General features: G+C 46.8%; 1 protein-coding gene across 2 annotated transcripts in view; it reads right to left on the reverse strand.

Annotated features, from left to right (window-relative positions):
• The window catches only part of Ak5 (adenylate kinase 5), a 272,457-nt gene that overhangs the window by 15,509 nt on the left and 232,016 nt on the right, over nucleotides 1-24,932 (reverse strand). For both annotated transcript variants that reach the window (XM_008848652.3, XM_008848651.3), the window contains exons 11-12: nucleotides 4,113-4,276; nucleotides 1,849-1,965 (exon numbers count right to left, since the gene is read on the reverse strand). In XM_008848652.3, coding sequence (XP_008846874.1) covers nucleotides 1,849-1,965; nucleotides 4,113-4,276 — 281 coding nt within the window. The remainder of the gene's footprint in view (nucleotides 1-1,848; nucleotides 1,966-4,112; nucleotides 4,277-24,932) is intronic.

A 24,932-nucleotide genomic window follows, 5' to 3' on the forward strand; every position in this document is an offset into this window, starting at 1 on the left:
GTGATGTGGGAAAGTGAGGGACCCCAACACGGACAACAGTTCACAGCTGCTTCCATCTTAAGAAACACATTTATATATGTGATGACATTTGATGCCCCTAAAACACTTTAAATAGGGTTTGACACGAGTTCTTTTTCTCCTTTCTAGCAGCAGAATAAAGCTCAGTGTCTTGCTCATGCTCGAATACAGCGGATGCCTTAAGGACGCCACCTCGGGAGGACACCCAAGGGTGTCCAATCTTTAGACATTGTGATATCATGTTACCACATCACATGGTTGGTCCACATTTGTAGCTATCCTGGGATGCATGTGCCCTGCGAGCTGCAGGTTAGACTCGCCCAAGGCTACGCAGATTGGCTATGGCGCTCTCATGGCTCAACATGTGACCCCATGGGTATCAAGTCTAGGATTTTTCCATCAGATCTAGCTTTAAATTTTCTAAACCCTAAGGTTATAATTTTCTACCAGCTCTAGCTTTAAATTTTCTATAACACCAAGGTTATAATTTTCTTGTTGCTTTCATCCTGTATTAGAGGGAAGAGGTGGGAGTTGAGGGAACCGAGTCAGAGAAGCCTGTATTTACCATATATCTTATCCTTGGTAATCTGGGAGTTTCAGAAGAATATTCTACTACCTCTGAGAGCAATTCAAGAACAGACTTCTCAGCCGGGCATGGTGACGCACACCTTTAATCCCAGCGATCGGGAAGCAGAGGCAGGTAGATCTTTCTGAGATGGAGACCAGCCAGAAAATGAGTGCTGAGGGGAACCTGGAGTCTCACGGAGTTCTGGGAGGAATAAGAGGTGGGATAACTGTGGTTCCATAGATGGATACTGGGGAAGTTTCTCAAAGAATTAAAAACAAGGTCACCTAGGAACACGCGGTACATGGCATATGCACAAGGAACTGAAAGCAGGACATTGAACTGATATTTGTAATAGTAGCATCGTTCACAATGTGCGGGAGTTGGAAGCACCCCGTCTCCATGGATGGATGATGTGTGTGTATTCACGCTACGATATGAACAGGCCTCGAGGACTTCTTGCCAAGCGAAATGAACCAGTCACGAAAGGGCAGATCTGTGTGTTCCCGCTTCTATCAGGATCCTAGGGGAGCCAAATTCAGACAGGCAGAAAGAAGAATGGAGGTCCAGGAGCACAGCAGGGAGGAATATAGAAAGTATGAGGACAGAGTTTCAGCTCAGCAAGATGAAAAGTGTCTGGAGATGCACAGCAGAGTTGGTTACACCACGGTATGAGTGCTCTAAACAACTACGAACTGTATACTTCAAAACAGTAAGGGCATCACATTTTGCTATTCATATTTTACAATTAAAGTAGAGCAGCCTCACCTGGGGTGGTCTCCTTTCCCGGCAGTCTGTGTGCCTCAGGTAAGCTGCCATCCCCCATGCTGGGTCCCTTAGGCTGGACTGATCAGCATATTCATTCCTTTCCCCTTGTCAGTGGGTGAGTATGAAGGAAACCCGACCTGGGTCTGTGGGGCTTCCCAGGGAACCAGAAACAGTTTTCTGGTTCCGGTCTGGAACCGGAGGAGAATGGGGCCAACATGAGGGGCAATCCAGAGCTGGAGAGATGAGAGCATGAAACTCACAGTGTGGTGGAATCTGCACCTAAGACCCAGCCAAGCCTGACCACCGCTCTTCATAGAGAGCTCCCTGCTGCCATTTTTACTTTTCATCTTTTTTTCAAGTTTGAGTTGCATTTCTGTTATTTGTAACATAAAGATCTGGTCAGTGTAACTGAGCAGGGAAAGGGTCTGCATTTATCCCTTGAACTGAGCGATGTTCCCTGTTTCACTGCTGAATGGACACGTCTAACATCAGCTTACCCTGCGACCGAACTCTTCCCCTTGCTTCACTTCCCGGGGGTAGCCATCAATCAGGAAGCCCTTGGTGTTGCCCAGGCTGGCCACCATGGCCTCCTTCAGCAGCTCCAGAACGATGCCCTGTAGCAGAGAAAGAGCAGTCAGCATGTGTGTGTCGGGGGGGGGGATCAGCATGCAAGCCCAGTGGCCCCCAGCATGAATGGGACTATCCAACTCTGCAGAGGGGGAAGAAGAATTTGGCCAGATCAATAGCAGATCTCTCAAGCCATCCTTCAGGCCTATGCCTCTCTCCCCTCTCCACCTTAACGTCTGCAATGTAGGTAGGCCTCAGTCAATACTAGGTCACCGGTTCACCAGTTAAGGGCTTTTCTCACGGTGTGTCCTTACTGCTGGTATTTGAGTAAGACATCTTCAGAGGCATCTTAGACCCCCAGCCCTGTCTCACACAGTACATGGTATCAATCAGGGCAGGTTAGAAGCAATGTCCGGTTCAAATATATATCACTGCCAAGGTTTTTCCAGTGAAGGCTGTGCAAAACTTTGCTAACTTGAGGACTTTCAGATTGAAATACTACTTTCTAGCAACATGACTTCTCCATTAAGAAGTTTGATTTAACAAGTGTTTATGGGAAATAAGGAAAGAATAAGGGAGGGGGGGTGGGGGGGGCGAAAGGACCGTTCTGAGGGAATGGAAGAATCTCATTCCCTGGCTTTCAGCAGGAGTTTAGGAAACCAGGCATCACAAGTGCATTCAGAACCCTTCCCTAAAGAATCATGACTTAATTCTTCATCAAGTTTACAGGCTATAGGGGAAGACAATGACAAACAGATGACTATATAGTAACAAAAGATGACCAATAAACACAGAATTCAAACAGGGAAAACGGGTCTAAAACGCTGAAAGTCTGTTTTCGACGGGGTGACTGGGAAGCCTCTTTGGTAAGGGGTGATCAGGAAGGCCTCTTTGGTAAGCTGTGACCCAAGCAGAGTGCTGGATGAGCCAGCTAGAGATGGTATGGAGGAAGAGCACTCGGGCTGGGGAAACAGCAGTGCAGAGGCCGTGAGGCAAAACAGCCCAAGCTGAGGGAGGACTTGAGGAGGCCTGTGGGGGTTGGGGGAGGGCAGCAGGAAGAACAAGCTGAGAGAGGACTGCTGGAGAAGCAGCCGGAGGATGGGAACAGCACAGTGTAATAGCAAGTTTTAAGAAATTGCTTGGGCCAGACATGGTGCAGCATGCTTTTAATCTTAGCACTTAGGAGGCAGAGGTAGGTGGATCTCTATGACACTGAGGCCAGCCTGGTCTACAGAAGGAGTTCCAGGGCAGCTGGGTTACAGAGAGACCCTGTCTCAAACAAACAAACAAACAAACATCCCCCCAAAACATTGCTTTAGGAGACTGGGAAAATGGCTTAGTGCGTAAGAGCACTTGCAGCAAAAGAGACCCAAGTTCAAATCCCCAGTGCCCGTGTTATAAAGCCAAGGATAGCAGTACATGCCTGTTTCCAGCACTGGAGTGCAGAGACAGGTGGAGTCTGAAGGTGCCCTGGCCAGCCAATCTAGTCAAAAAGGCTAGCTTCATGTTCAATGAGAGACCCTATCTCAAAAAATGAGAGAGTGATGGAGGAGAATCCCTGGTATCCTCCTCTAGCCTTGCAATACACAGACACACAGACACACACACACACACACACACACACACACACACACACGGTGGCAGGCACTTGAAACAGCTAGTCACATTGCCACCATCAAAAACAGAGAGCAATGGACGCCACTACCCAGCTGGCTTTCTTCGCGGTTAAAGTTCAGGATCCCTCTTGCCCACAAAATGGCTCCTCCCTAGTCAAGACGGGTCTTCCTCCCATCATCTAATCAAGATAGTTTTCCACAGGCATGCTCAGAGGACTAGGTGGATTCTAAATTCTATCTCCCAGGTGTTTCTAGATTCTGTCATGCTGACAATTAACACTAACAATCACCTCCAAAGGTGATTTTCTGTTTCCTGAAGGTTTCTTCTAATTCTAGTTCCCACACCATCTGTTTTTGAAGATTTTACCCTAAACGGAGGCTGGATTTGGGGACATATGAACTAGGCTGACATTTAGGGGCTGGTGGAAGAACAGCTTAGAAGACAGGTGGATTGTCTGCATAGACCAGCCTGCCTCAGGATTATCACCCAGGAGGGAAATAAAACCTTCTCTGGGCCTTCAGGATTTCTTGTCTCAGTCACAGCAGTGTCAGGCAAGTAGGTATGAGGTCCTCCTTACCGAGGGCACCAGGTCTCCTCGCTCCATGATGTCACGGATCAGTTTGCTTCGTTCTGACTCTGAGGCCAGTTCCTGGCGTAGAAGTTCGCCGGTGGAGAGATGGGTAAATCCGTATTTTTCTGCCAGCTTCTCACACTGGGTGCCTTTGCCAGAGCCAGGGCCACCTTGGAAAGGAGACACATGTCAGACATGTACCTCAAGTCTAGTGCTTCCTTTTGAGGGATATAATAGTTACTTTTTAGTGTATATTCATTGTATAAAAAGATGGGTTCAGGGCTGGAGAGATGGCTCAGCAGTTAAGAGCACTGACTGCTCTTGCAGAGGATCCGGGTCCGATTCCCAGCACCCACATGGCAACTATGAATCATCCTTAACTCCAGTTCCAGGACCTCTGTGGCATTGCATGACACGGGTGCACTCACATACATGCAGGCAAAACACTCATACACATTAAAAAAGAAAGGATGAGTTCACGATGCCATGTTCATATAAACGTGTCATGTGCTCAGTTCATACCCTGAAACACTGAGCCCCTTCCTCTTTCCAGATGGTTCACCTTCTACTTCTATGTCATATCAATCAAGAGTCCGCAGATAAGAAAAAAATGTGTATGTGTACCGCACTGTCTTCCTTCCTCCCTCCCTCCATTTTTCCCCTCCCCTCCCCTCCCTCCCCTTCCCTTCTCCCTTGTGCGCTCCTTATGGAGACCAGAGAACAACTTCAGGTTCATTCCTTAGGAATGCCGTCCACCTTGTTTTTTGAGGCAGGCTCTCTCACTGGCCTGAAACTCTCCCAAATACGCTAGGCTGACTAGTTGATGAGCCACAGGGATCTGTCTCTGCCTCCCTAGTGCTGGGATGACTTGCATATGCAACTAAGTCTGGCTGGGTTTTTTGTTTGTTTTTCATTAAAAATTAGTGTGTGTGTGTGTGTGTGTGTGTCTGTCTGTCTGTAATATGGCTTAGAAATGCCATACCTTTTGGTATCCTGAACCTGGCTGGGAGTGGCGGATATACACAGTGTGTAGAATATGGGCCAGCTCTCGAAGAGTTAGCTATCCGCAGAAGAGACAGGTGTTGGGGGACAAGCACAGCACTGGTCATGAACAGTCACAAGTGCTCTGTGGAGGATGGGCTCAGCCTGCTGCAGAGCCTGGAGCCAGGGCACGACTGTTTGCTAGCCATGGGAATCCTACCCCTCTCCTGGAGATGGAACCTGCTGATGGGGCAGAGAACTGGGTGCAATGCTGGTCACATAGTGATGTTTAAAAACACTCACTGTGAGGTTTCAAAAGATATTGTTATTTTCAAGCATTTATAAACTTACAGAAGAACTGTGGGTGAAGCATGAAGAACCTCTGAGGCAGAAGAGAGACTGTGGCCAGGATGGCGTCTCGTCACTCTAGAACACCTGAGCATCATTTCCTACACACGGGTAGAGTTTCTGTCCTTCTACATAATCACATCTGCAGACCCCATGAACTTTCAGTGGAATTTCCCCAAGTGACCAGCAGTGTCTTTGAAGCCGGGGGACCAACTCAGAGTCCCACGTTGACTTTAATGGTCCTGGTCTGCCACTAGTAGCTCTGTGCCCCCTCTAGTGGGCATTCTCTTCAGCCTTCAGTGGTTGTGATCTGGTCACCTTCAATACCGAACAGCTCCTCTCAGTGTCTTTGACACTTTGGAAGATTACTAGTGGTTATATTGTAAGCTGGGCCTCACTGTATTTTTCCCATTGTTCGATTATTCATTCTGAGCATCTGTCCTATCACTTGAACACTATGTCTTTGGTCTTTGTCACTTTTCCCGCCTTTCACCCCAAGTTTAGCATGCTGCTAAATAAAAATATTTTACAGGGCTGGGGAGATGGCTCAGTGGTTAGGAACACAGACTGTTATTGCAGAAGACCAGGGTTCAGATCCCAACACCCGTATGGTAGCTAACAACTATCCGTAACTCCAGTTCTAGGGGATCCAACGTCCTCTTCTGTCCTCCGTGGGCACTGCACGACACAGGTGCACTTCCATACATGCAGGCAGTACACGCATACACAAAATAAAAATAATAAATAAAAAATATTTCAAAAAGTATTTTACATCTAAAAACAACTAACCTTTGATAAATGCTGGCTGCACCAGTCTCTGTGCAAAGCTATTTCTTTCTTTCCTTCTTTCTTTCTTTTTCTTTTTTTGCTCTTTTTTTCTGACAGAGTCTCTCTGTAGCCCCAGCTAGCCTGACTCACTATGTAGACCAGGCTGGCTTTGAACTCACAGAGATCCACCTGCCTCTGCCTCCTGAGTGCTGGGACTAAAGGTGTGTGCCACCATGTCTGGCCTGCAAAGCTATTTCTATCAATTTAGAATAGCACTGAGGCAGATACTGCACTTATACCCATTTTGCAGGTGGGGAGGTTAACTCCCTTGCCTTGGCTGTATGGCTAGTAAGGAGCCATCCTAGAATTTGCAGCTGGGACTCTGGTTGTCAGAAGCTGGGCCCTTCTCATCCCCACTGGGGCCATGTCCACTTGCTACCTTTGGGCTCCTCATCTTCTCTGACTGGCATATGGCTATCATTCTGTCCCTGCTTACAGGATGAGGAAGGTTCGGCAACCCATGTGACCTGCTGCTGTGACAATGTGCATGTGGTTACTCTGCTCTTGAGCTCCAGAGCAGTCAGCGCTGTCTCATCCCCACACGACAAAATCATCTCATCAGTGGCATCTTCAGAATCTCATCCCATTTTACCTCTCCAAACTTTGCTTTTGTTCATTTGGTTTCTTTGGAGGGAGGATGAGTTGTTTTTGAGGAGGTGAGACAGGGTCTCCCTGTAGCCCCATCTGGCTTGGAATTCATTACATAGACTAGGCTGGCCTTGATTTCACAGAGATGCACCTGCCTCTGCCCCCCTGAGTGCTGGAATTAAAGGCGCCACCACACCTGACTTTGCATTTGTTTTGTAACTGATGATATTTGTACCTTTTTTATGGGCTAAGGGATGATTCAATACATGTACAGTATGCACAATCAAGTCAGAGGGATGATTCTGTCCTCTCAAACATTTTTCCCCCGCGTCATACCCTCCTCTAATACTTCGTTCCTTTATGCTAAGTGAAACAAATCAGGCACTGAAAGACAGCTACACCGCGCTCTCATTCACACTTAGGACAGTAAGAAGTTACTTTCACAGATGCAAAGAGCAGACCAATGGTCAGCAGAGGCTGGGGGACACCCCGGTTCCTTCCAGAGACTTTTCCAGGCCGTCAGGCATTTGCTCCTGATTCTCAGCTTGAAATGCCAGTTCCTTCTCCTCTTTCAATTCCCCAGCTTTAGAAAACTTTAAATTACACTCATTTGCTTATTTTGTGTGAGTGTATGTGTATGTATCAAGTCAGAAGACAACTTGAGGGGCCATTTCTCTGCTTTTACCTGTGGGTCCTGGAGAATGAACTCAGGCTTGGTGATAAGTACCTTCACCCACTGAGCCATCTCACTGGCCCCAGTTCCCCAGTTTTATTGAGATATAACTGGTAAAACTGTACAGATGTAATTTGTGCCATATGACCATCTGATGTATGATAAACAGTGAACTGAGTACCACAGGAGAGCTGGTTGACACATCCATCCCTAACTTTTATTTTATTAAAATATTTTCTTTATTTTTATTTTATGTGTATGAGTATATTCTATGTAAGTACATATATACTTACATACATATACATACATATATGGCAACAGAATAAACTATATCAGCTCAAAGAGCTGAGAGTTATGCTTTTGCATCGACACGTACATGTAGAGGTCAGGGGTCCATGTCAGTGTTTTCCTTTATCAACTCTTCCCCTTATTTTCTCTCACTGAACCCAGAGCTTACTGATTTAGCTAGGCTGGCCAGCCAGCTAGATCCAGGGACCTGCCTGTCACTGCGTCCCCAGTGCTGAGGTTCTAAGTACTCACCACCACACCTAGATTTTTAAAGAGGGTGCTAGAATCCAACTCTGGTCCTGTGCCAGGCACTCTGGCTAACAACTGTCTATAACTCCAGTTTGGGGGATCTAGTGCCCTCCTCTGACCTCCACATGCATTGAATGACATGAGTGCATTTACACACACGTAGGCAAAACACTCACCATATGCATTAAAAAAGCAAAAATAAAAGAAAAAAACAAGAGATTGCAGCCTGACCACGAGGTGCCATTTGGCCTCCCCTCCCCTTGCAGCTTGCTCTTAACGGATGATAGTCTCTGCCTCTCACTTGCAGAAGGACCTTTCCTCCTCCTTGCTTTGCTGTGGCAGAGAACCCAGGAGGGGTACATGTATTCTATCATCTGTTCATCCAGACAGCTGCTTTAAGCCAAACAGAGTCCAGACGCCCCCACAGTACTACATGGAGGGCCAGACATAATAGGAAAACAGTAATTACCGAGGCTTGCAGAAATGAGGCTGACGATCACAGGAGCCACCCTTTCTACTAATGCCATGTTTGCTCTGAGCACTGACTCCTGCCTCCAGCTATAATGGGAAAGGAGAGCGTGGGGACAGGAGAAAGCCATTCGGAGGAAAAAGTGCTTCCAGTTAAATGACTAAGGGGTTCACAGCTGAGTCTGAGAGGCCGTTCAGCTGCTGTGCCTTGGCTTTCCCTGGAAACTCTTCCTGGGCTGGCTGGCGGCTGGTCATGTGGAAAAGATATTTTCAGACTTGACTTCCAAGGCAAAGACGCTTTGTTCCAATGATTTCCTTCCTTCAGCCTCCTACTAATATGACTATTATAGGTTTTGCTCATCTGAAATGTTATTTAATAAATCTCGACACAAAGGCAATTAAAAATCTCCAGCTCAAATTAAACAACAGCTGTGTGTGGCATGGCACTTACTGCCCCAGTTAGAACCCTTTCGTGGGAGCAACAGCTGCAGATTCTTAGCATTTTTTTGCCAAGCAGTGCAGACTGCAAGGAATTTTAAGTAACCTACACAATGATGTGATTCTTCCCCAGGCTCCAAACTGAAGAACAAAGTGATTTTCTCACTGCAAAGAGAGCAGAAAAACTGCCAGTGGCAGCAAGCTCTTCAACCTGTCACATATCAATGAAGTCTTAACTTATGACTTTTTTTTGGTCTTTTTGAGACAGAATCTCCCTGTAGCCCCCAGGCTGGCCTTGAACTCACAGAGATCTGCCTGCCTCTGCCTCCGGAGTGCTGGGATTAAAGGTGTGCGCCACCACGCCCGGCAACTTAAACGTTTAAATAATAATAAAAAAAAAAAGGGTCCCTAATATCCCTCCAGGATAACCTGGTACATGAAACAAATCTTTTGAGGAACTCCATCTCAGAATGAGGGGCTGTGTTCTCTGTGGCCAGTTACTGACAAGGGGTGGTCACAGTTTCAATCTTGATGCTTCCTAGTGGATCTAGGCTTGTGCGTCTGAGCGGACGGGTACACAGCCCCACACCGTATGACTGAGGGTCTAGAATGAGATTCCATTTTGAAGGGGGCTATCAGTATCTCATGGCACGGGGGCGGGGGTGTGTGTGGAAAATCCTTATTCTCAATCTCAAATGGAATTTTTAAAAAATTGCTCTGTTGACGTTTCCGTGTAAAGCCCGAGCTGCACGGCTGGAGCAGGTGAACACTCAGAATCTCCTTCCCACTCAGCTTGCTGCTTCCTCCCTCAGGTTCGCAGAGGCCAGGGGAAAGGACCAGAAGGCGAGGTCTAGCTGAGAGTGCTGTGCTTCAGTACCTGGTGTTCTCTGAGCTGGATCTGCATCAGTCTCCATCACCTCCCCACGCCCAGCCTGGCTCTGCATCTCCACCACCTCCCCACGCCCAGCCTGGCTCTGCATCTCCACCACCTCCCCATGCCCAGCCTGGCTCACCTTTTCCATTTTGTTCTTTATTTCCAGGAGCAGCTCTTTCTTAAAAGCAGCTCCTGGAATCATTGCCTGTGCCCTCAGAGAGAGGACCTGTACTCTAAGCATTGCAGGTGCCTGGCTTCAGGAATGAAGGAGAGGGCAAAGCTGGTGGGTTATAGCACATTCTGATCCAGCACCAGAAAGCTCAGGCAAATAGAGATGGCAAGCAGACAGGCGAATCCCAAATGCCAGCAAAGACATGCAGCTCAGCTCAGATGACTCTTGCTGTCTTGCTGCTGAGCATTTCCCTTAGTGATGACTGAGCTGGTTACACACTGCTGTTTCTGTTCTCATCAAATGACACTTTACCACTTCACAGATCAATGGGGAATTTCAGCTGGAGATGTTTAAAAAGCCAAATCACTTATTTGTGTGAGTTCACAGTCAATACTATAAACATATTTCCACAAACTGGTAAGTTATTTTCCCCACAAAGTGGAAATGATAGAGGATATACCCTAGTGCAAGTATGAAGTTAGTTTATATTTTATGAAGTTTCAAATTCACTTCATTTTATCTATTTTCCGTCCCATGTAGAGCTTATATAAGGTGAGGAGTTTAGTTTTTGAGCAACTGTTTTTTGTTTGTTTTTAAGACAGGGTCTCATGTAGCCCAGGTTGGCATTGAACTTGCGATATAAACAACCTTGACCTTCTGATCCTATCTCCACCTCCCAAGTAGAATGATTACAGGTATATAACACAACAGGCAGTTTATTTGGTACTGAGGATGGAACCCAAAACTGTGCATGCTAGGCAAGTACTCCACGAACTGAACTACAGTCTCAGCCCATGATGTCCCTTGTTAACATTTTATTGTATCCTGTTAACTCTTGGAGATAACCTACAGTTAAGCCTGAGACCTATTTACACAGCTCTTCGCTTAAGAAGCGTTTGCTGGGCAGTGTCTATGCATCTGACACTGCTAAGCCCTGGGTACAAGCGGAGTGGAGTTGAGTCATTTGCTTACAGTTTAAGGAGAAGGTAACAGGAGCCACCATCTCAGCTGAGGGCCAGGCTGTGAGCAGGGCCTATGAGCACTAACTCAGAGGCAGGGGAGAGTAATTAGTGGCCAACACAGGTGACGTGGTAAGGAAGAGTCTAAGACAGCGTGGGATCTTCCAAGGGACATGGGAAGCAAAAGGGTTCAGCAGACAATGGCAGGAGGGAAAGAGTGTGACACACTGGGAAGGGCCCAGGACAGATGGCTCAGCCAGTGAGCCCAGGCTCTGCTACTTCCTAGTCCTGTGACTAGGGGCTGGCGCTCTCATGATCCTGAGATGGAGTTTCCACTGGGGGAAAAATAACCAATCTTTGCCACACTGTCTGCAACTATCTCTCCTCCTCAGCTCTCACACTTGACCAGTTGCTAAGCTGAGTCTACTTTTGAAAAAGTCTTTGAAAATCAAATCTCACTGAAAGCATCCCTTGTCTTAGCTGCCTGTCACAAACGTGGTGCTTTGCAAAAGCTGTTTTTAATAAAGCAAGGAAGTTTGGATTAAGCATAAACCAAGGCCAGCAATCAAGGTGGGCACTGCCATCTCTTAAAGATGCCTGAACCATGTGCAGGCACATAAGAGCTATCATGTGTGCACTTGTACATGTGTATTTGATAATATCAAATTCATTCATTGGGTCTAGAGAACTCATGGGGTTTATTTTCTCTAAGGCGAAGCAGAGAGGTCAGCATTCTTTGGACTCTGATTCCTGTTAGCAGAGTGTCCCAGGTCTGCATTCCTATGCCAGCCCAGCATTAGAGTCCTTTGAATTTCTCATGAACCTGTTTCAGCCCTGTACATACTGGACTGAATTTGAACATCCGCTACTTGACTCCAAGCTTTTCCCTGACAGTGTCTCCTGCTCCTCTTTTCCTTCTCAGCTTCTTGTTTGTCTTCATCACAGCCACACCAAGTTGATCATTTCTCCTGGGCTCCACCTACTTCCCTAGTCAGTTGGACAGCAGGCCCTGACTGGTCACAATTGCTTTGCCTGCCTTGAATTAGAATTCATGGTGCCTACCATGACTCTTTATGCCCAGCCAATCATTATCTTTATTGGCATCTGCTCTGGGTGACTAGTACTAGAGATCCAGAAAACAGAGCCTACTGAGCCATGTGATCTAACTTTGTAATAGCTTTAGCACGATTGGCACGTATATTCCTCTCCTGCTGAGACTGAATGAGATGCCCATGGATGGTTCTAGCATTCCCCACTGCTCTTAAACCCACTCTTATTCTTACTCTTAACAGCTTAGTCCTCTTATTGTAAAGATGATGATGGTTTTGCCATCATTTTCAAAACATATCTTCTTTGTTATCTACCCTTCTTTTCTCTTGTTGTGAAAGCTTTTATACAACTTATTCAGCCCAAGTCCAATTTCTTATTTTGGCTTACGTAGCACCCTGGGATTTTGTTTGTATTATCCATCATCTATCTATCTATCTATCTATCTATCTATCTGTCTACCTATCATCTATTTATCTATCTATCTATCTATCTATCTATCTATCTATCTATCAATCATCTATCTATCTATCTTCTATCTTCTATCATCTATCTATCATCTATCTATCTATCTGTCTGTCTGTCTGTCTATCTATCATCTACCATCTATCATCTATCTTCTATCTATCTTCTATCTATCATCTATCTATCACCTATCTATCTATCATCTATCTATCTATCTATCTATCTATCTATCTATCTATCTATCATCTCTAATCTATCATCTATATCATGAGTGCCTATCTACCTTTTCATCTACCTACCTACCTATCATCATCTACCTGTCATCTATCATCTATTCATTCCTTCCCTTCCTTCTTCCCTCCCTCCATCTCCCTTCCTTTCTTCCTCCCCCTCTCTCTTCCTTTCTTCATCTAATTTTCAGTTCTTTGAAGTCTGTCTCCCTGTTAGAGTTGAAGGTCCTCGAATGCATGGTCCGGGTCTGCTTCAATCCTCCTGGTGCTCAAACACAGCAGACGTTTTACAGGTGCAGCTGAAAGAATAAAAAACAACTTGGTGGATGAATCGGTTTTTGCTCCAGGAACTTGATCTCCTCTGTCTCATCCACATCGTTTGCTCTTCCTGGTGGTACCTCTTCTTCTGTATCAAAACACGCTCAGTTCCTTCAATATAAGCAAAAACCTTCCCAGCCTGTTCTGCAGCCTCAATTTCAGGCCTTTTTCTTTCTTTTTCTCAGTAGCCTAGAACTGCTTTCCTCCATCTCCTCTTCGTGCGTTGACTCCTCCTCGTGGGAGCTGTCTCTCACCCTTCTCATGCTCTAGAATTGACTTCTTACTGTCCAGTAGTGAGTGCGTATCTGTCATATCATCCAACAGCATCCCAGCCTTTAATATGTTTGACTCTCTATTAATACTGAACCACCAACAGTCATCTTGAAACATTTTCTTCTGCTGGCTCCCAGACCCACAGCCGGCCCTCACTTGCTTCCTTCTTGTGCCACACTGAGCTTACAGTGGGCAGGGACCATTTCATTTACCTTGCTAGTACAATGGCACAAACACTGTTAATTAGAACCAGGATATAGGAGCCTCCTGGCCCCAGAAAAGGGAAAACTGCATTCCGTATACAACAGGAGCATGGACACAGAGGCTTTGTAGCTTAGATCTTCCCTTATCTGGTGAGGTGACTTGGATCAACTCACTCATTCTCTTTCAGCTTCAGTGGATTCAATGACAGGATGAGGATGGTCGTAATGCCTGCTGGCTGTGAAGACAAGATGAGGGGCGCATATCTGTGCCTGGAACAGTAGCCGACACGGTGATCATGCAATAGCATCACCATTATTGCCTGGAAAAGAAGGCTGGTGTGAGGGATGCTTCAAAAAAGGCTGGCAGAGAGATGGCTCAGTCAGCAAAACACTTGCCTCCCAAGTGTGAGGATCTGAAGTCAGATCCTGAGAACTCACATCTGAGTACAGTGGTATGTGTGGGTGACCCCAGCGATGGTGAAATGTGAGGTAGAGGCAGATGAATCCCTGGAAACTGATGGGCCAGCTAGTCTAGATGACTTGGCGAAGTCGGCCAATGAGGGACCCTGTCTCAAATAGCAGATGGAAAGTGCCTGTCTGAGGACTGATGGCCAAGGTTGTTTTCCAACTCTACACATGCACAGTGCCCATGCACACCCATACCCACAGGTGCACCATACAAAGACACACATACACAGACACATGAAAAGTCACCTTTTACAGTGTCTAGATAAAACTTTTTGCTGTTGTTTTGAGAGAGGGTCTCACTATGTAGCCTGGATGGCCTGGAACTCACTGTGTAGATCAGGCTGGCCTCACACTCACAGAGATTTGCTTATCTCTGCTTCTTCTTGAGTGCTGGGATTAAAGGCATAAGCCACCACACCCAGCCTCAGATACAAATTTTAAATTATGCTGCTATTCCATATCTTTAAGGGTGGACAGTCTTTGTAGTTATAGCTCTGCGAGTATTAAGTATCTTTCACAAATCTATCTTATTTCCAGGTAATCTCAAATTTCTTTTAAATCCCTATCAGGGCCAAGAACCTGTGACTAGACAGGTCACAGGCCATCAGTGAGAATCTTCTACTGTCATCCTGCTAAGTGGACGTAGTATTAAACTGACTCCTATTGATATGTTTAGACCTATAAACCAATGCCTCACTCAACTCTCACAGAGACCCACAGAAAATAAGAGTCTGTGGGAGTGCTCAGCCCATATAGGACACCCATATAATACCCTCTCCCCCACAAGGCTCAGGGATCATTGCAGAAAAAGGAACAGAAAGATTCTAAGAGTCAGAGGTTGTGGATGAATACAAGGAAACAGTGTTTTCCTGACACAACAGGGTAGTTGTACATATGAATCCATAGTATGTACAAAACTTGTGTAAGCCCAAGCCAGACATGAAAGCTCAGCATGGATCACGGAGGTAGACCAGAAGCCCCAGCGCTAGCTGAGGAGTTGCTGGCAGTTGATAGCTGCTGGGAGAGCAACAATCAGTTTTATTTTAAGGGTGTGATGCTGGATAGGTTGACCAGGCTTTAGGGTATGAACCCATACCCAAGAGCATTTGGGGGAAAAGAAATTAGATTCAATAGATCTTAAAAATAATAGAGGACATAAAGGTGGGTAGGGAGGAGGAGGTGGATCTGAGAGGAGATGGAGAGGGATTCTGATGTAGGGATTCTGCCGTGGGGACTCTGAATATGATCAAAATCCATCCATCCATTTCTGCCCCTTGAAATATTTATTTCATGAATGAAAATGGTCTCAACCCTGGGTACAGGTTTTTGTGACTGAATAGTTTCTTTCAGAGGAAAGCTATTATGTTGCTTGACCATGACCTGACTGTGCCCCAGGACTGACGCTGAGGCAGCTGGGACCCAGAAGCTCCTTGATGCCTCCTACAGATAACACCAGGCTGAACATCAGTGCACTGTTGCTGGGAGCCTATACTCCGTGGCCTGGAGCATTTAAGAAAAGTAGATCTTTAAACTCGTCAATATTTCTGTTACTTTTGGAAGGCTTTGATGGGTAATGTGGTGAATGTGTTGAAATAGGCCAGTGGCAGGGCCAGCTGAAGGTCATATAAGAGCTTTAAATGGCACTGGGAATGTGGGGACAGAAGATATGCTTCCTTATTTAGCAGTGCCAGGCATGGAAGAAACATCTGCCAATTGTTAGATCAACAAATGAATGGTGACCTATCTGTGAGCTCCAGGGAGGCAGCTCTGTCTATGAGGGGAAGACCATGGGAGCCCTTGGTTCTGGACCCCTCTTTATTTGGCTGTACAAGAGCCACTTTGCCTCCTTGGTCTGGCTTCTTCCTCCTTGAATTGAAGATACTGGGTTACATGAGGGCTTCCCGGCTTTGGGCTGTATTGTTCCATAACATCCCCACCTTCCTTTTATAGGGCTCCTTCCTATAGATTGATTTTCATCTTCACTTGACACACCTGGGTTGAGGGAGCCTCAATTGAGGAATTGTCTCCATTGGACTGGCCTATGGCCATGTCTGTGGGGCATCTTCTTGATTGTTGAGTGATGTGGGAGGGCCCAGCCCACTGTGGGTGGTGCCACCCCTGGGCAGGTGGACCTGTGTTGCATAAGAAAGCAAGCTGAGGAGGGGCCAAGGGAGCAAGCCAGTAAGCAGCATTCCTCCATGGCCTGTGCTCCAGCTCCTGCCTCCAGGTTCCTGCCCTGAGTTCCTACTTTGGGCTCCCTCAGTAATGAACTGTGACCTGGGAGATGTAAGCCAAATAAACCCTTTCCTCCCCAAGTTGGTACTGGTCAGAGTGTTTTGTCACAGCAATTGAGAAGTAAACTAGGATACTTGCTGTAGTCTGGGTCTGGAAAGTTCTCCAAAGCCCCATGTGGTGAAGACTCCCTGGCTTGGCAGCCTTTGGGGATGTGCCCTTGAAGGTAACTATGGAACCATGGGATGGTGGCCTATTCTTTTTCTCGTTCATGTCCTAGCCATGAGGTGGGCAATTTGGCTCTGCCCTGTACTTGTAAATTGGCATGCTGGGTGGACACTCCACTACCGAGTTATGGCCCCAACCTTTCTCTAGAGGTTTTTTTTTTTTTTTTTTTTTTGGTCTTTTTGAGACAGGATCTCCCTGTCTTAAAAAGACCAAAAAAAATTTTAATTAATTAATTTTATTTTATATGTATGAATGTACTGCTTGCATGTATGTAAGTGCTGTGTAATGCCCTCAGAGGTCAGAAGAGGGTGTCGGATTCCTCTGGAACTAGATTCACGGAGGGTTGTGAGTCACCATGTGGGTACTAGGAATTGAACCTGGGTCCTTTGCAAGAGCAGCCACCACTGAGCCATCGCTCTAGTCACTTTCTAGAGGTTTTTACATCCACTATATATATGGCTGGTCAGGTCTCTTCTCTCTGTAGTGTGAGATTCGCAGGGTCTTGGGTGGTAGGGACTCTATCAGCATGGTTACTGGGGTAAATCAAAAAACTTGGAAAAAAAACAAAACACAACAACAATCCCCACCCACCCCCAACACACTCCCAAACAAACCCTGATCAGGAGCTCTCTGAACCTCTGTAGCTTAAAGTTCTAGAAAAATCCCCTGAGAAAGAGGACAGATACCTGCAATTTACTTTGAAATGTAAAAGGAAATAAAGGTGCATTGAGAGGTAGATAGAGACACAGATCTGTGATAAAACACCAAATGCAGACAGTAGGGGCTGGAGAGATGGCTCAACAGTTAAGAGCATTTGTTCTCCCAGAAGGCCCAGGTTCAGTTCCCTGTAATTCCAGTCCCAGGGCACCCGACGTTCTCTTCTGGTGTCCATAGGCACCAAGCATACGTGCGTACACATATATACAATTAGGCAAACACGCACACACATACAACAACAATAGATAAACCGTTTTGGAAATGCTAACAGTGAATCTGGGTGATAGGTGCACACAGCGCCGAGAAACGCTTGCGTTTGGATGTCTGAAACATTCTCGTTATTAAAAAAGATAATCTTTAAAAAGACACATCCCAGGGGGCCTGGTGGGGAGCCTGACTTGGAGCTTTCAGAGCAGACAAACAAGGGGAAGCAGTTTGCTGTGGATTCCCTGGCGGCCGCCGTGGGAAGGCTGTGCCGATCTTTCATCTTTACAGTGTAATAACAGAGATGATGGTTCCATCATGAATGAGTAAGCGCTATGACAGTTAAAAGTCCTCGTCGCCCTGTTAAAGGCTGGGCCATTCCTCTCTCTGTGGATCAGAGGACCTTCTGCCTTTTCTGTCGCGTGGGGCGGGGTGGGGGAGGGGGAGGTAGTGAGACTGGGGCTTGGAGACTGTGCCTGACTGTTCTGTCCCTCCATGCCACACAGAGGAAAGTCTCCACCGTGCTCTTGGGCTTGCTGTGTCACCTAATAAATGTGCTCTGTTTGTAATGGATCAGTTAATAGTTTTAACAGCTATTTGAAGCAGGTGCTCTCTGCAACTTTATGATAGATAGGAGACACTGTGTCAAGGGCCACAGGTGCGCTAGTACCGGTACGTTCTTCAGCAACCCCATCCATAAGACCCTCTGACCCTCCTTGTTGCCGGCAGGCAGACCTGCAGTTCAGACACATACCACCAAGTCCACCATCAGCTGTTGTGGTCACCAGGTTTTCACCATGGTTCCATGAAGTTCCCACAAGAAATACAGGGCATTCAGGATGTTTGGGTGATCTAGCTGTGACATCTGTCACCCCACTGATCACCAGGCTTGATGTGACTGATCTGGCTGGTTAGGCACATGTCCCTTCTCCCTCCCCGGTCCATGTGCATCCCTCCCTAAGCTACACTCTCTGTTGAAGAGGATGACTTTCCACCATAGAGGAAGACTGGTCTTTGCTCAAGGGTATACGAGTAGCTGTGTTCCTCTGCTAGAACTGCTAAACAAGCTCTTAAGAAATACAGGAGTCAAAAAGAGCTGCCCAACCTTATTACGACACCAAACATGTCTGTTTAAAATTCAGATTTAAAGAAGTCACATGCATTAAAAATTTTTAGGTTTTCATTTTATATGTATGAGTATTTTGCCTGCATGTATATAAGTGGACCATGTGCATGCAATGTCTGCAGAGGCCAGAAGAGCAAGTCAGAACCCCTGGAACTGGAGTTAACGTACGGGTGGTTGTTAGCTGCCACATGAGTGCTGGGAACTGAACCTGGGTCCTCTGCAAGAGCAGCCAGCAGTCTTAACCACTGAGCCATCTCTCCAGCCCCAGGTCTTGCATTTTTACTTGCTAAATCAGGCCATGATATCTGGCCCAACTCTTTGTTGCCTGGGAGACTGTAGGAACTCGATTTTATCTCTGTTCTGACAAGAGTCTGTGATTGTGCAATTCATTCAGTCACAGAGAGACATATCTCATCAAGATGGAACTTGGAAGGTGGATGCTCTAGCTTTTATGTGGGCAGAAGTCAAGGAAGGTTCAGGTATTGTGGAGGAAGCAGCCGGTGCCATGGTGGTAGTTCCTAAACACGTCCAGGCCATGCTGTTGGGTGAGCATCTGCAGTTTAGTACACCCATCTTCTTCCCATCCCATCATACCCCACATGAACCCTATCCCATCCCCACTGACCTCATCCCACCAAACCCCAACCTGTCCTATCTTATCCCAAAGGACCCCCATCCCTCCCTACCCCATCCCAAACTAATACCATCTCAAACAGGTCAGAGCAAGGATTTCCAAATTGCTTATGAGAAATACCTGTCTTTGGTTTCTTTGTGCAGAGGTCTCCAGGGCTGTTCCAGGCCCAGCTCTTTGTCAAATCTAGAGCCTTCCACACTTGCAGCTTCTGCTTCTCAGGTCTTGGAGATCTCAGTACCCTCCCTCTCCCCTCTCTCCCTCCCTCCCTGCCTTCCTCCTTCCCCTCCTAGACAAAATCCAAACCTTTTCTGTTTGTAGTCTCCCATCCCAACTTCTTTGTACTAGTACTAAACACACACACACGAGAGAGAGAGAGAGAGAGAGAGAGAGAGAGAGAGAGAGAGAACGGGATCAATGAGATGTGGAGGAATCATTTATTTGTTTTGTCTATCAAATTTACTTCCTGCTGTCCGTAGGGGAAGAGTAGATCTTGATTCTAATGCAGAGCTCTGTGCTACCCAACTCAGCACAATTTCCTAGAAGCCCTGTGTCCCTCATAACCTCAAGTATTTGATCACTTGGTCAATCGGTGATGCTGCTGGTGGAGGGTCATGGGACCTTCAGGAGCTGTAGCCATGCTGGAGGAAGGACATCACTGGGGTGGGCTTTGGTAGTTCATAGCCTTGTCCCAGTTGCAGCTGCACTCTCTGCTTCCACCTGCATGTGCCTGAAGATGTGAGCTCTCAGCTTTCTGCTCCGGTCGCCTCCTGCTATGTGTCCTTCACCGTTATGACTCTATCTCTGGAACCGGAAGCCCAAATACACTCTTTGTTATTCAAGTTGCCTTGCCCATGGTGTTTTATCATAGTAACAGAATAGTAACTAATACACCATGTCTTCTTGTCTTATGGGAAGAAGATTCCAAGACATTTTTATAAAGACTCCACATTGGTGTTTCAAGACTTCGGAGGAAGGGTCTCTGTCATGAGAGGTTTTTGAAGATGGACAAGCTGCGCAGAAGCCACATCAAACTTTTGCTCTCATCATCTTGACTCTGAGATGGCTCTTAGTGATTATTAAGACACGGTTGCCTGACAGTGGGTCTTTGTTAGCCGCAGCCACGCTTGGGGGACTTGGGCATTAGTGGCTTCCTCTGCGGCCGTTCACCTTCTGTTTCACTTTGCCCCTTTCATTCCATTCTGTCCCCCCCATGCCATCACATTCTGGCCCATTCCATTTTATTCTGTTCCATGCCCTTCTTTTCAAAGACATACATCAAATGCCGCCTAAGCTCTAAACACCCTGTTAGGTGCTTCAGGTACAAAAGAAAGAAATCTCGTGGTCTGTTTTCTAGGGAATTTAGTAAAAAGCACTCTGCAATCTGGCCATCAGTGCCTTCAGTCATCTGTCAGTGGGAAGAGGCTCCAGGGGGCAGACTCAGGAGCCCACTGGCTGACCTCAACCAGGTTCCGCATTGCTGCACTCTCTTCTCTTCCCAACAATAAATGTTAGGGTACAGGAAAGTTTCAGAGCTCGTCTCCAATGCCCCACTCAGCACAGGCTGAGAACTTCCAAGAATACCCAAAGTGTGCTCTGCAGCTGTCCTGGCCGTGCATTTATCCCCAGGGAGTCCCAGCAGGGGCTTCGTAACTGGACCAAGGAGGTTCCCCAGGTCACTGGGCTGGTGCTGATGGGTGTATGTGGGCACCAACACTGTGACCCATGTCCTAGGAGAAGGCACTCCTTTATACATGGCAGAACCATGAGGAATTCTCATCCAGAGTCTACGCTACAGACAAAGGTGGAAAAAAATTGACCTGGGACCCTGGAACATATGTCATGTGAAAGCAAAAGAGCTGAAATGTTACAAATGGAAACAGACTACGTTGCTTGGTTACCTGGTTGGTTTAAAGTCTTCCTTCCAGCTAAAATGATACTGAGACATGGTTAAGAGACTCTGGAAGGAGACTAGGAGGAAAACACTTTGTGAAGGTTGTATTTTAAAGGTGCAAACAGTCACTGTTCCTTGAGTCATTAGCTTGTTGTATTGCTTCATTCAAGATGAAATAAAGGTCTACAGTAACATGGCCTCCTACGGTGACACGACCTCTTACAGTGACATGGCCTCCTACAGTGGCACGGCCTCCTACAGTGACATGGCTTCCCACAGTGACATGACCTCCTAGAGTAACAGGACCTCCTATAGTAACATGGCCTCCTACAGTAACACGGCTTCCTATAGTAACATAGCCTCCTACAGTAAAATGGCCTCCTACAATGTTAGGTTGCTGCAAACAACTGCAGGGCTGTGTCAACCACAGCAAATTGCTTATTGCCAGCTCATAAGCAGGCTTTAGCCCAAGGCCTGAGAAACCCTACTACTCTAACTAGCTCCCATCTGAGCCAACCACAGCTGGTGCAGGGGGAATCCCATGCGCTCCATCATCCCTTAGGGAGTGTTTAATTTTGCCAAGGCACATCAGCTAATACAAGCAGGACCTCTAAATCTGTATTAGGTTCCCCCTTCTTATGCCAGTTCTCCTCTGATCTAGCTTCTCTCTTTCTGCAGGATCCTCTCCCTGCTGCTGTCTCCTCCTCTTACTCGGAATCTACCTGTTAAAGTAGACAGCTAGTGCTTGTTGAATACTAAGAACACTGGTCCCTGTGCTCAAGGTTTCATCCCCACACTCCCCTGTGACCTAGATGCTGTCACTGCTTTCATATGACAGGTGAGGAGAAGAGGCACCGGAGGGTGAAAGCACGTTGCCTGAGGGCTCATGGATGTTTGTGGAGAAGCTAGAACTGAACTCTTCACTGGAGCCCATGTTGTGCCTCTTTGAGTTTCCCATAGTTAAAGATACTTGAGGCTGGAGAGATGATGACTCAGTGGTTAAGAGCACTGACTGCTCTTGCAGAGGACTGGGTTTGATTCCCAGCACCCACATGGCAGCTAACAACCGTCTGTAACTCCAGTTTCAGGAGATCTGGCGGCCTCTCTGACCTCTACAGGCGTTGTACGACACAAATGCACTTACAAAGAGGCAGGCAACACACTCATACACATAAAATAACAATAACAATAAAAAGGCACTCTGCCCTGGGCTTCCCTTCAGATACTTTCAGAATGAAGACCCTCGAAAGGGCAGTTTGTCCACACCCTCATTCCCTGAAGCCCAGTTGCCCAGAACCCACCAACCTTGCCTCTTTTGTCCACAGGAATGTCTCTTATCAAAGTCACCAATAATTCTTTGGTTGCCAAATACCCAATTTTTTGAGTCAATTTTTATTTATTTAAACTTTCTCAGATGGAAACTGTCCTCTCTTGCCTTCTGTATTGCATGTTGTCCTAGTTTGTTTCTCCATGGCTGTGACTAAACACTCTGACCAATACCAACTCGGGGAGGAAAGGGTTTATTTGTCTTACATCTCCTGGGTCACACGGTTCATCCGGGAGCCCAAGGTAGGAACTCAGGGCAGGAACCTGGAGGCAGGAGCTGGAGCACAGGCCATGGAGACCGCTGCTTACTGGCTTGCTCCCCTGACCACTGCTCACCCTGCTTTCTCATGGAACACAGGCCCACCTGCCCAGGGGTGGCACCACCCACAGTGGACTGGGCCCTCCCACATCACTCAACAATCAAGAAGATGCCCCATAGACATAGCCATAGGCCAGTTCAATGGAGGCAATTCCCCAGTTGAGGCTCCCTCAACCCAGGTGTGTCAAGTTGACACTAAAGCTATCCAGCACAATTGACCCCTTGTCAACTTGACACACAAACACATCACTATTAAACCATAAACTTTCCAATTTTTGTCCCCGAGATATGTTAATATCACAACATAAGACAGTCCAACTTTAACCCCACAATCCTTAAAAAATCCAAGCACTTAAAAGTCCATAGTCTCTTTTAAAAGTCTCTTAACTGTGGGTGGGTGTCTGTAAAATCCAAAACAAGTATTGTCGTATTTCAAAGGGAAGAATTGGGCACACCTAAGCAAAACCAAAGTCCAGCAAAGTAGCTCAAGGCTGGACATCTGGGATTTACTCACGATCTTCTGGGCTCCAAAGGGTTCTGGCAGCTCCACTGCTCTGACTCTGCAGTCCACAGCACACTCAGCTCATCTCGCAGACCCAGGCCAGCTCCATTCCACACCTACTGTAGTCCTTGGTGGTTGTCCCATGGTCCCAGCATCTCCAAAAAGCTGGGATCCCCACTGAAACTGAGGCTACACCTTCACCAATGGCCTCTTCTTGCCTCTCCGGATGCAAAGCCTGAGATTCTCTCCATGACCCCTTCAATCCTGGGGTCTTCGCTGCAACTGAAGCTTCATTTTCACCTATGGCTTTTCCTGGCCTCTCAGAGTGCCAAGTCTCAGCTGCTCTCTGTGACCCCTTCACGCTTTCAACACCAGAACCATGCAGGAGACTCTTACACATTACCAAGTTCTGCTTCCAGCTTGAAATAGAGGTGCGGGACCCTCTGTGTGCTGACCCTGAGGAAATACCTCCCAGAAGACTCCACCACAGTGATGCTGGTCTGGAGGATAGCTGCTTACTGGTTTGCTCCCCTAGTTAACCAGCATCAATTGTCCCAGTAAAACAAAGGTTTTACTTCAGGTTCTGGTCTCTTCTTACAGCTGATTCTTCAGCCCCAGCCAACCAGAACCCACAGATTCTCAATTCAAAATCTCACCCAAACAGCCCTGATAGTCTCCACCTCTCTTTGAAGCTTCACAAGCCAGGCCTCCATTGTCTATATCTCTTTCAGAAGAACTGTTCCAAGCTCCACAGCAACAAACTCTGAGGATGAAATGGCTTTTCCAGCCCAAAGCTCCAAACACTTCCACAGTCCTCCCCAAAACAACTGGGTCAGGTCTGTCACAGCAATACCCCACTCTTGGTACCAATTTCTATCTTAGTTTGTTTCTTCATTGTTGTGACAAAACACTCTGACCAATACCAACTTGGGGAGGAAAGGGTTTATTTAGCTTACATATCCTGGGTCACAGTTCATCAGGGAGCCCAAGGTAGGAACTCAGGGCAGGAACCTGAAGGCAGGAGCTGGAGCACAGGCCATGGAGGAATGCTGCTTACTGGTTTGCTCCCCTGGCCCCTGCTCAGCCTGCTTTCTTATACAACATAGACCCACCTGCCCAGGGGTGGCACCACCCACAGTGAGCTGGGCCCTCCCACATCACTCAACAATCAAGAAGATGCCCCACAGACATGGCCACAGTCCAGTTCAATGAGGCAATTCCCCAATTGAGGCTCCCTCAACCCAGATGTGTCAAGTTGACACTAAAGCTATCCAGCACACATGTCAACTCCTCTTCTCAATTAACGCTTTCCCTTGCTGTCCCCTGGCCCTGGTACAGTGTTTCTCAGACTCAGGACACACTGTTCCCCATGTCTATATGGAAGTTTGCTGGGAAGTCTCTCACAGGTATTTCACTTTACGTGTTATTGCTATCCCAGTGCATTCCATACCTGTCTACAGATGGAGCGTGAATTCTTGGGTACCAGATCTCAAAACTCTCTTGTTACTGGACTTCACGTAATGGGTGTTCTGTGAGCATCTCAGTGTGATCATGTTTAACACTGAATTCTTCATTTCTTCTTCAAAATCTATTTCTTCTCCATTCCTTATCTCCTTGAGTGGCATCTCTGTCCGTGTGGTTGTCTGAACTAGGCCTTGTGAGCCATGCTGAATTCCTCATTCACCTTACAGGCAGTGGGCCTTTGTGTTCTGCTGACTCTTCTGTTCCTTTTCCACCACCTCAGCTGCCTGGTGTTTCCTTACCCAAATGTCTCTCC

The sequence above is a fragment of the Nannospalax galili genome, unplaced genomic scaffold, assembly GCF_000622305.1.
Source record: "Nannospalax galili isolate Female #2095 unplaced genomic scaffold, S.galili_v1.0 scaffold1124, whole genome shotgun sequence".
Classification (NCBI taxonomy): domain Eukaryota; kingdom Metazoa; phylum Chordata; class Mammalia; order Rodentia; family Spalacidae; genus Nannospalax; species Nannospalax galili.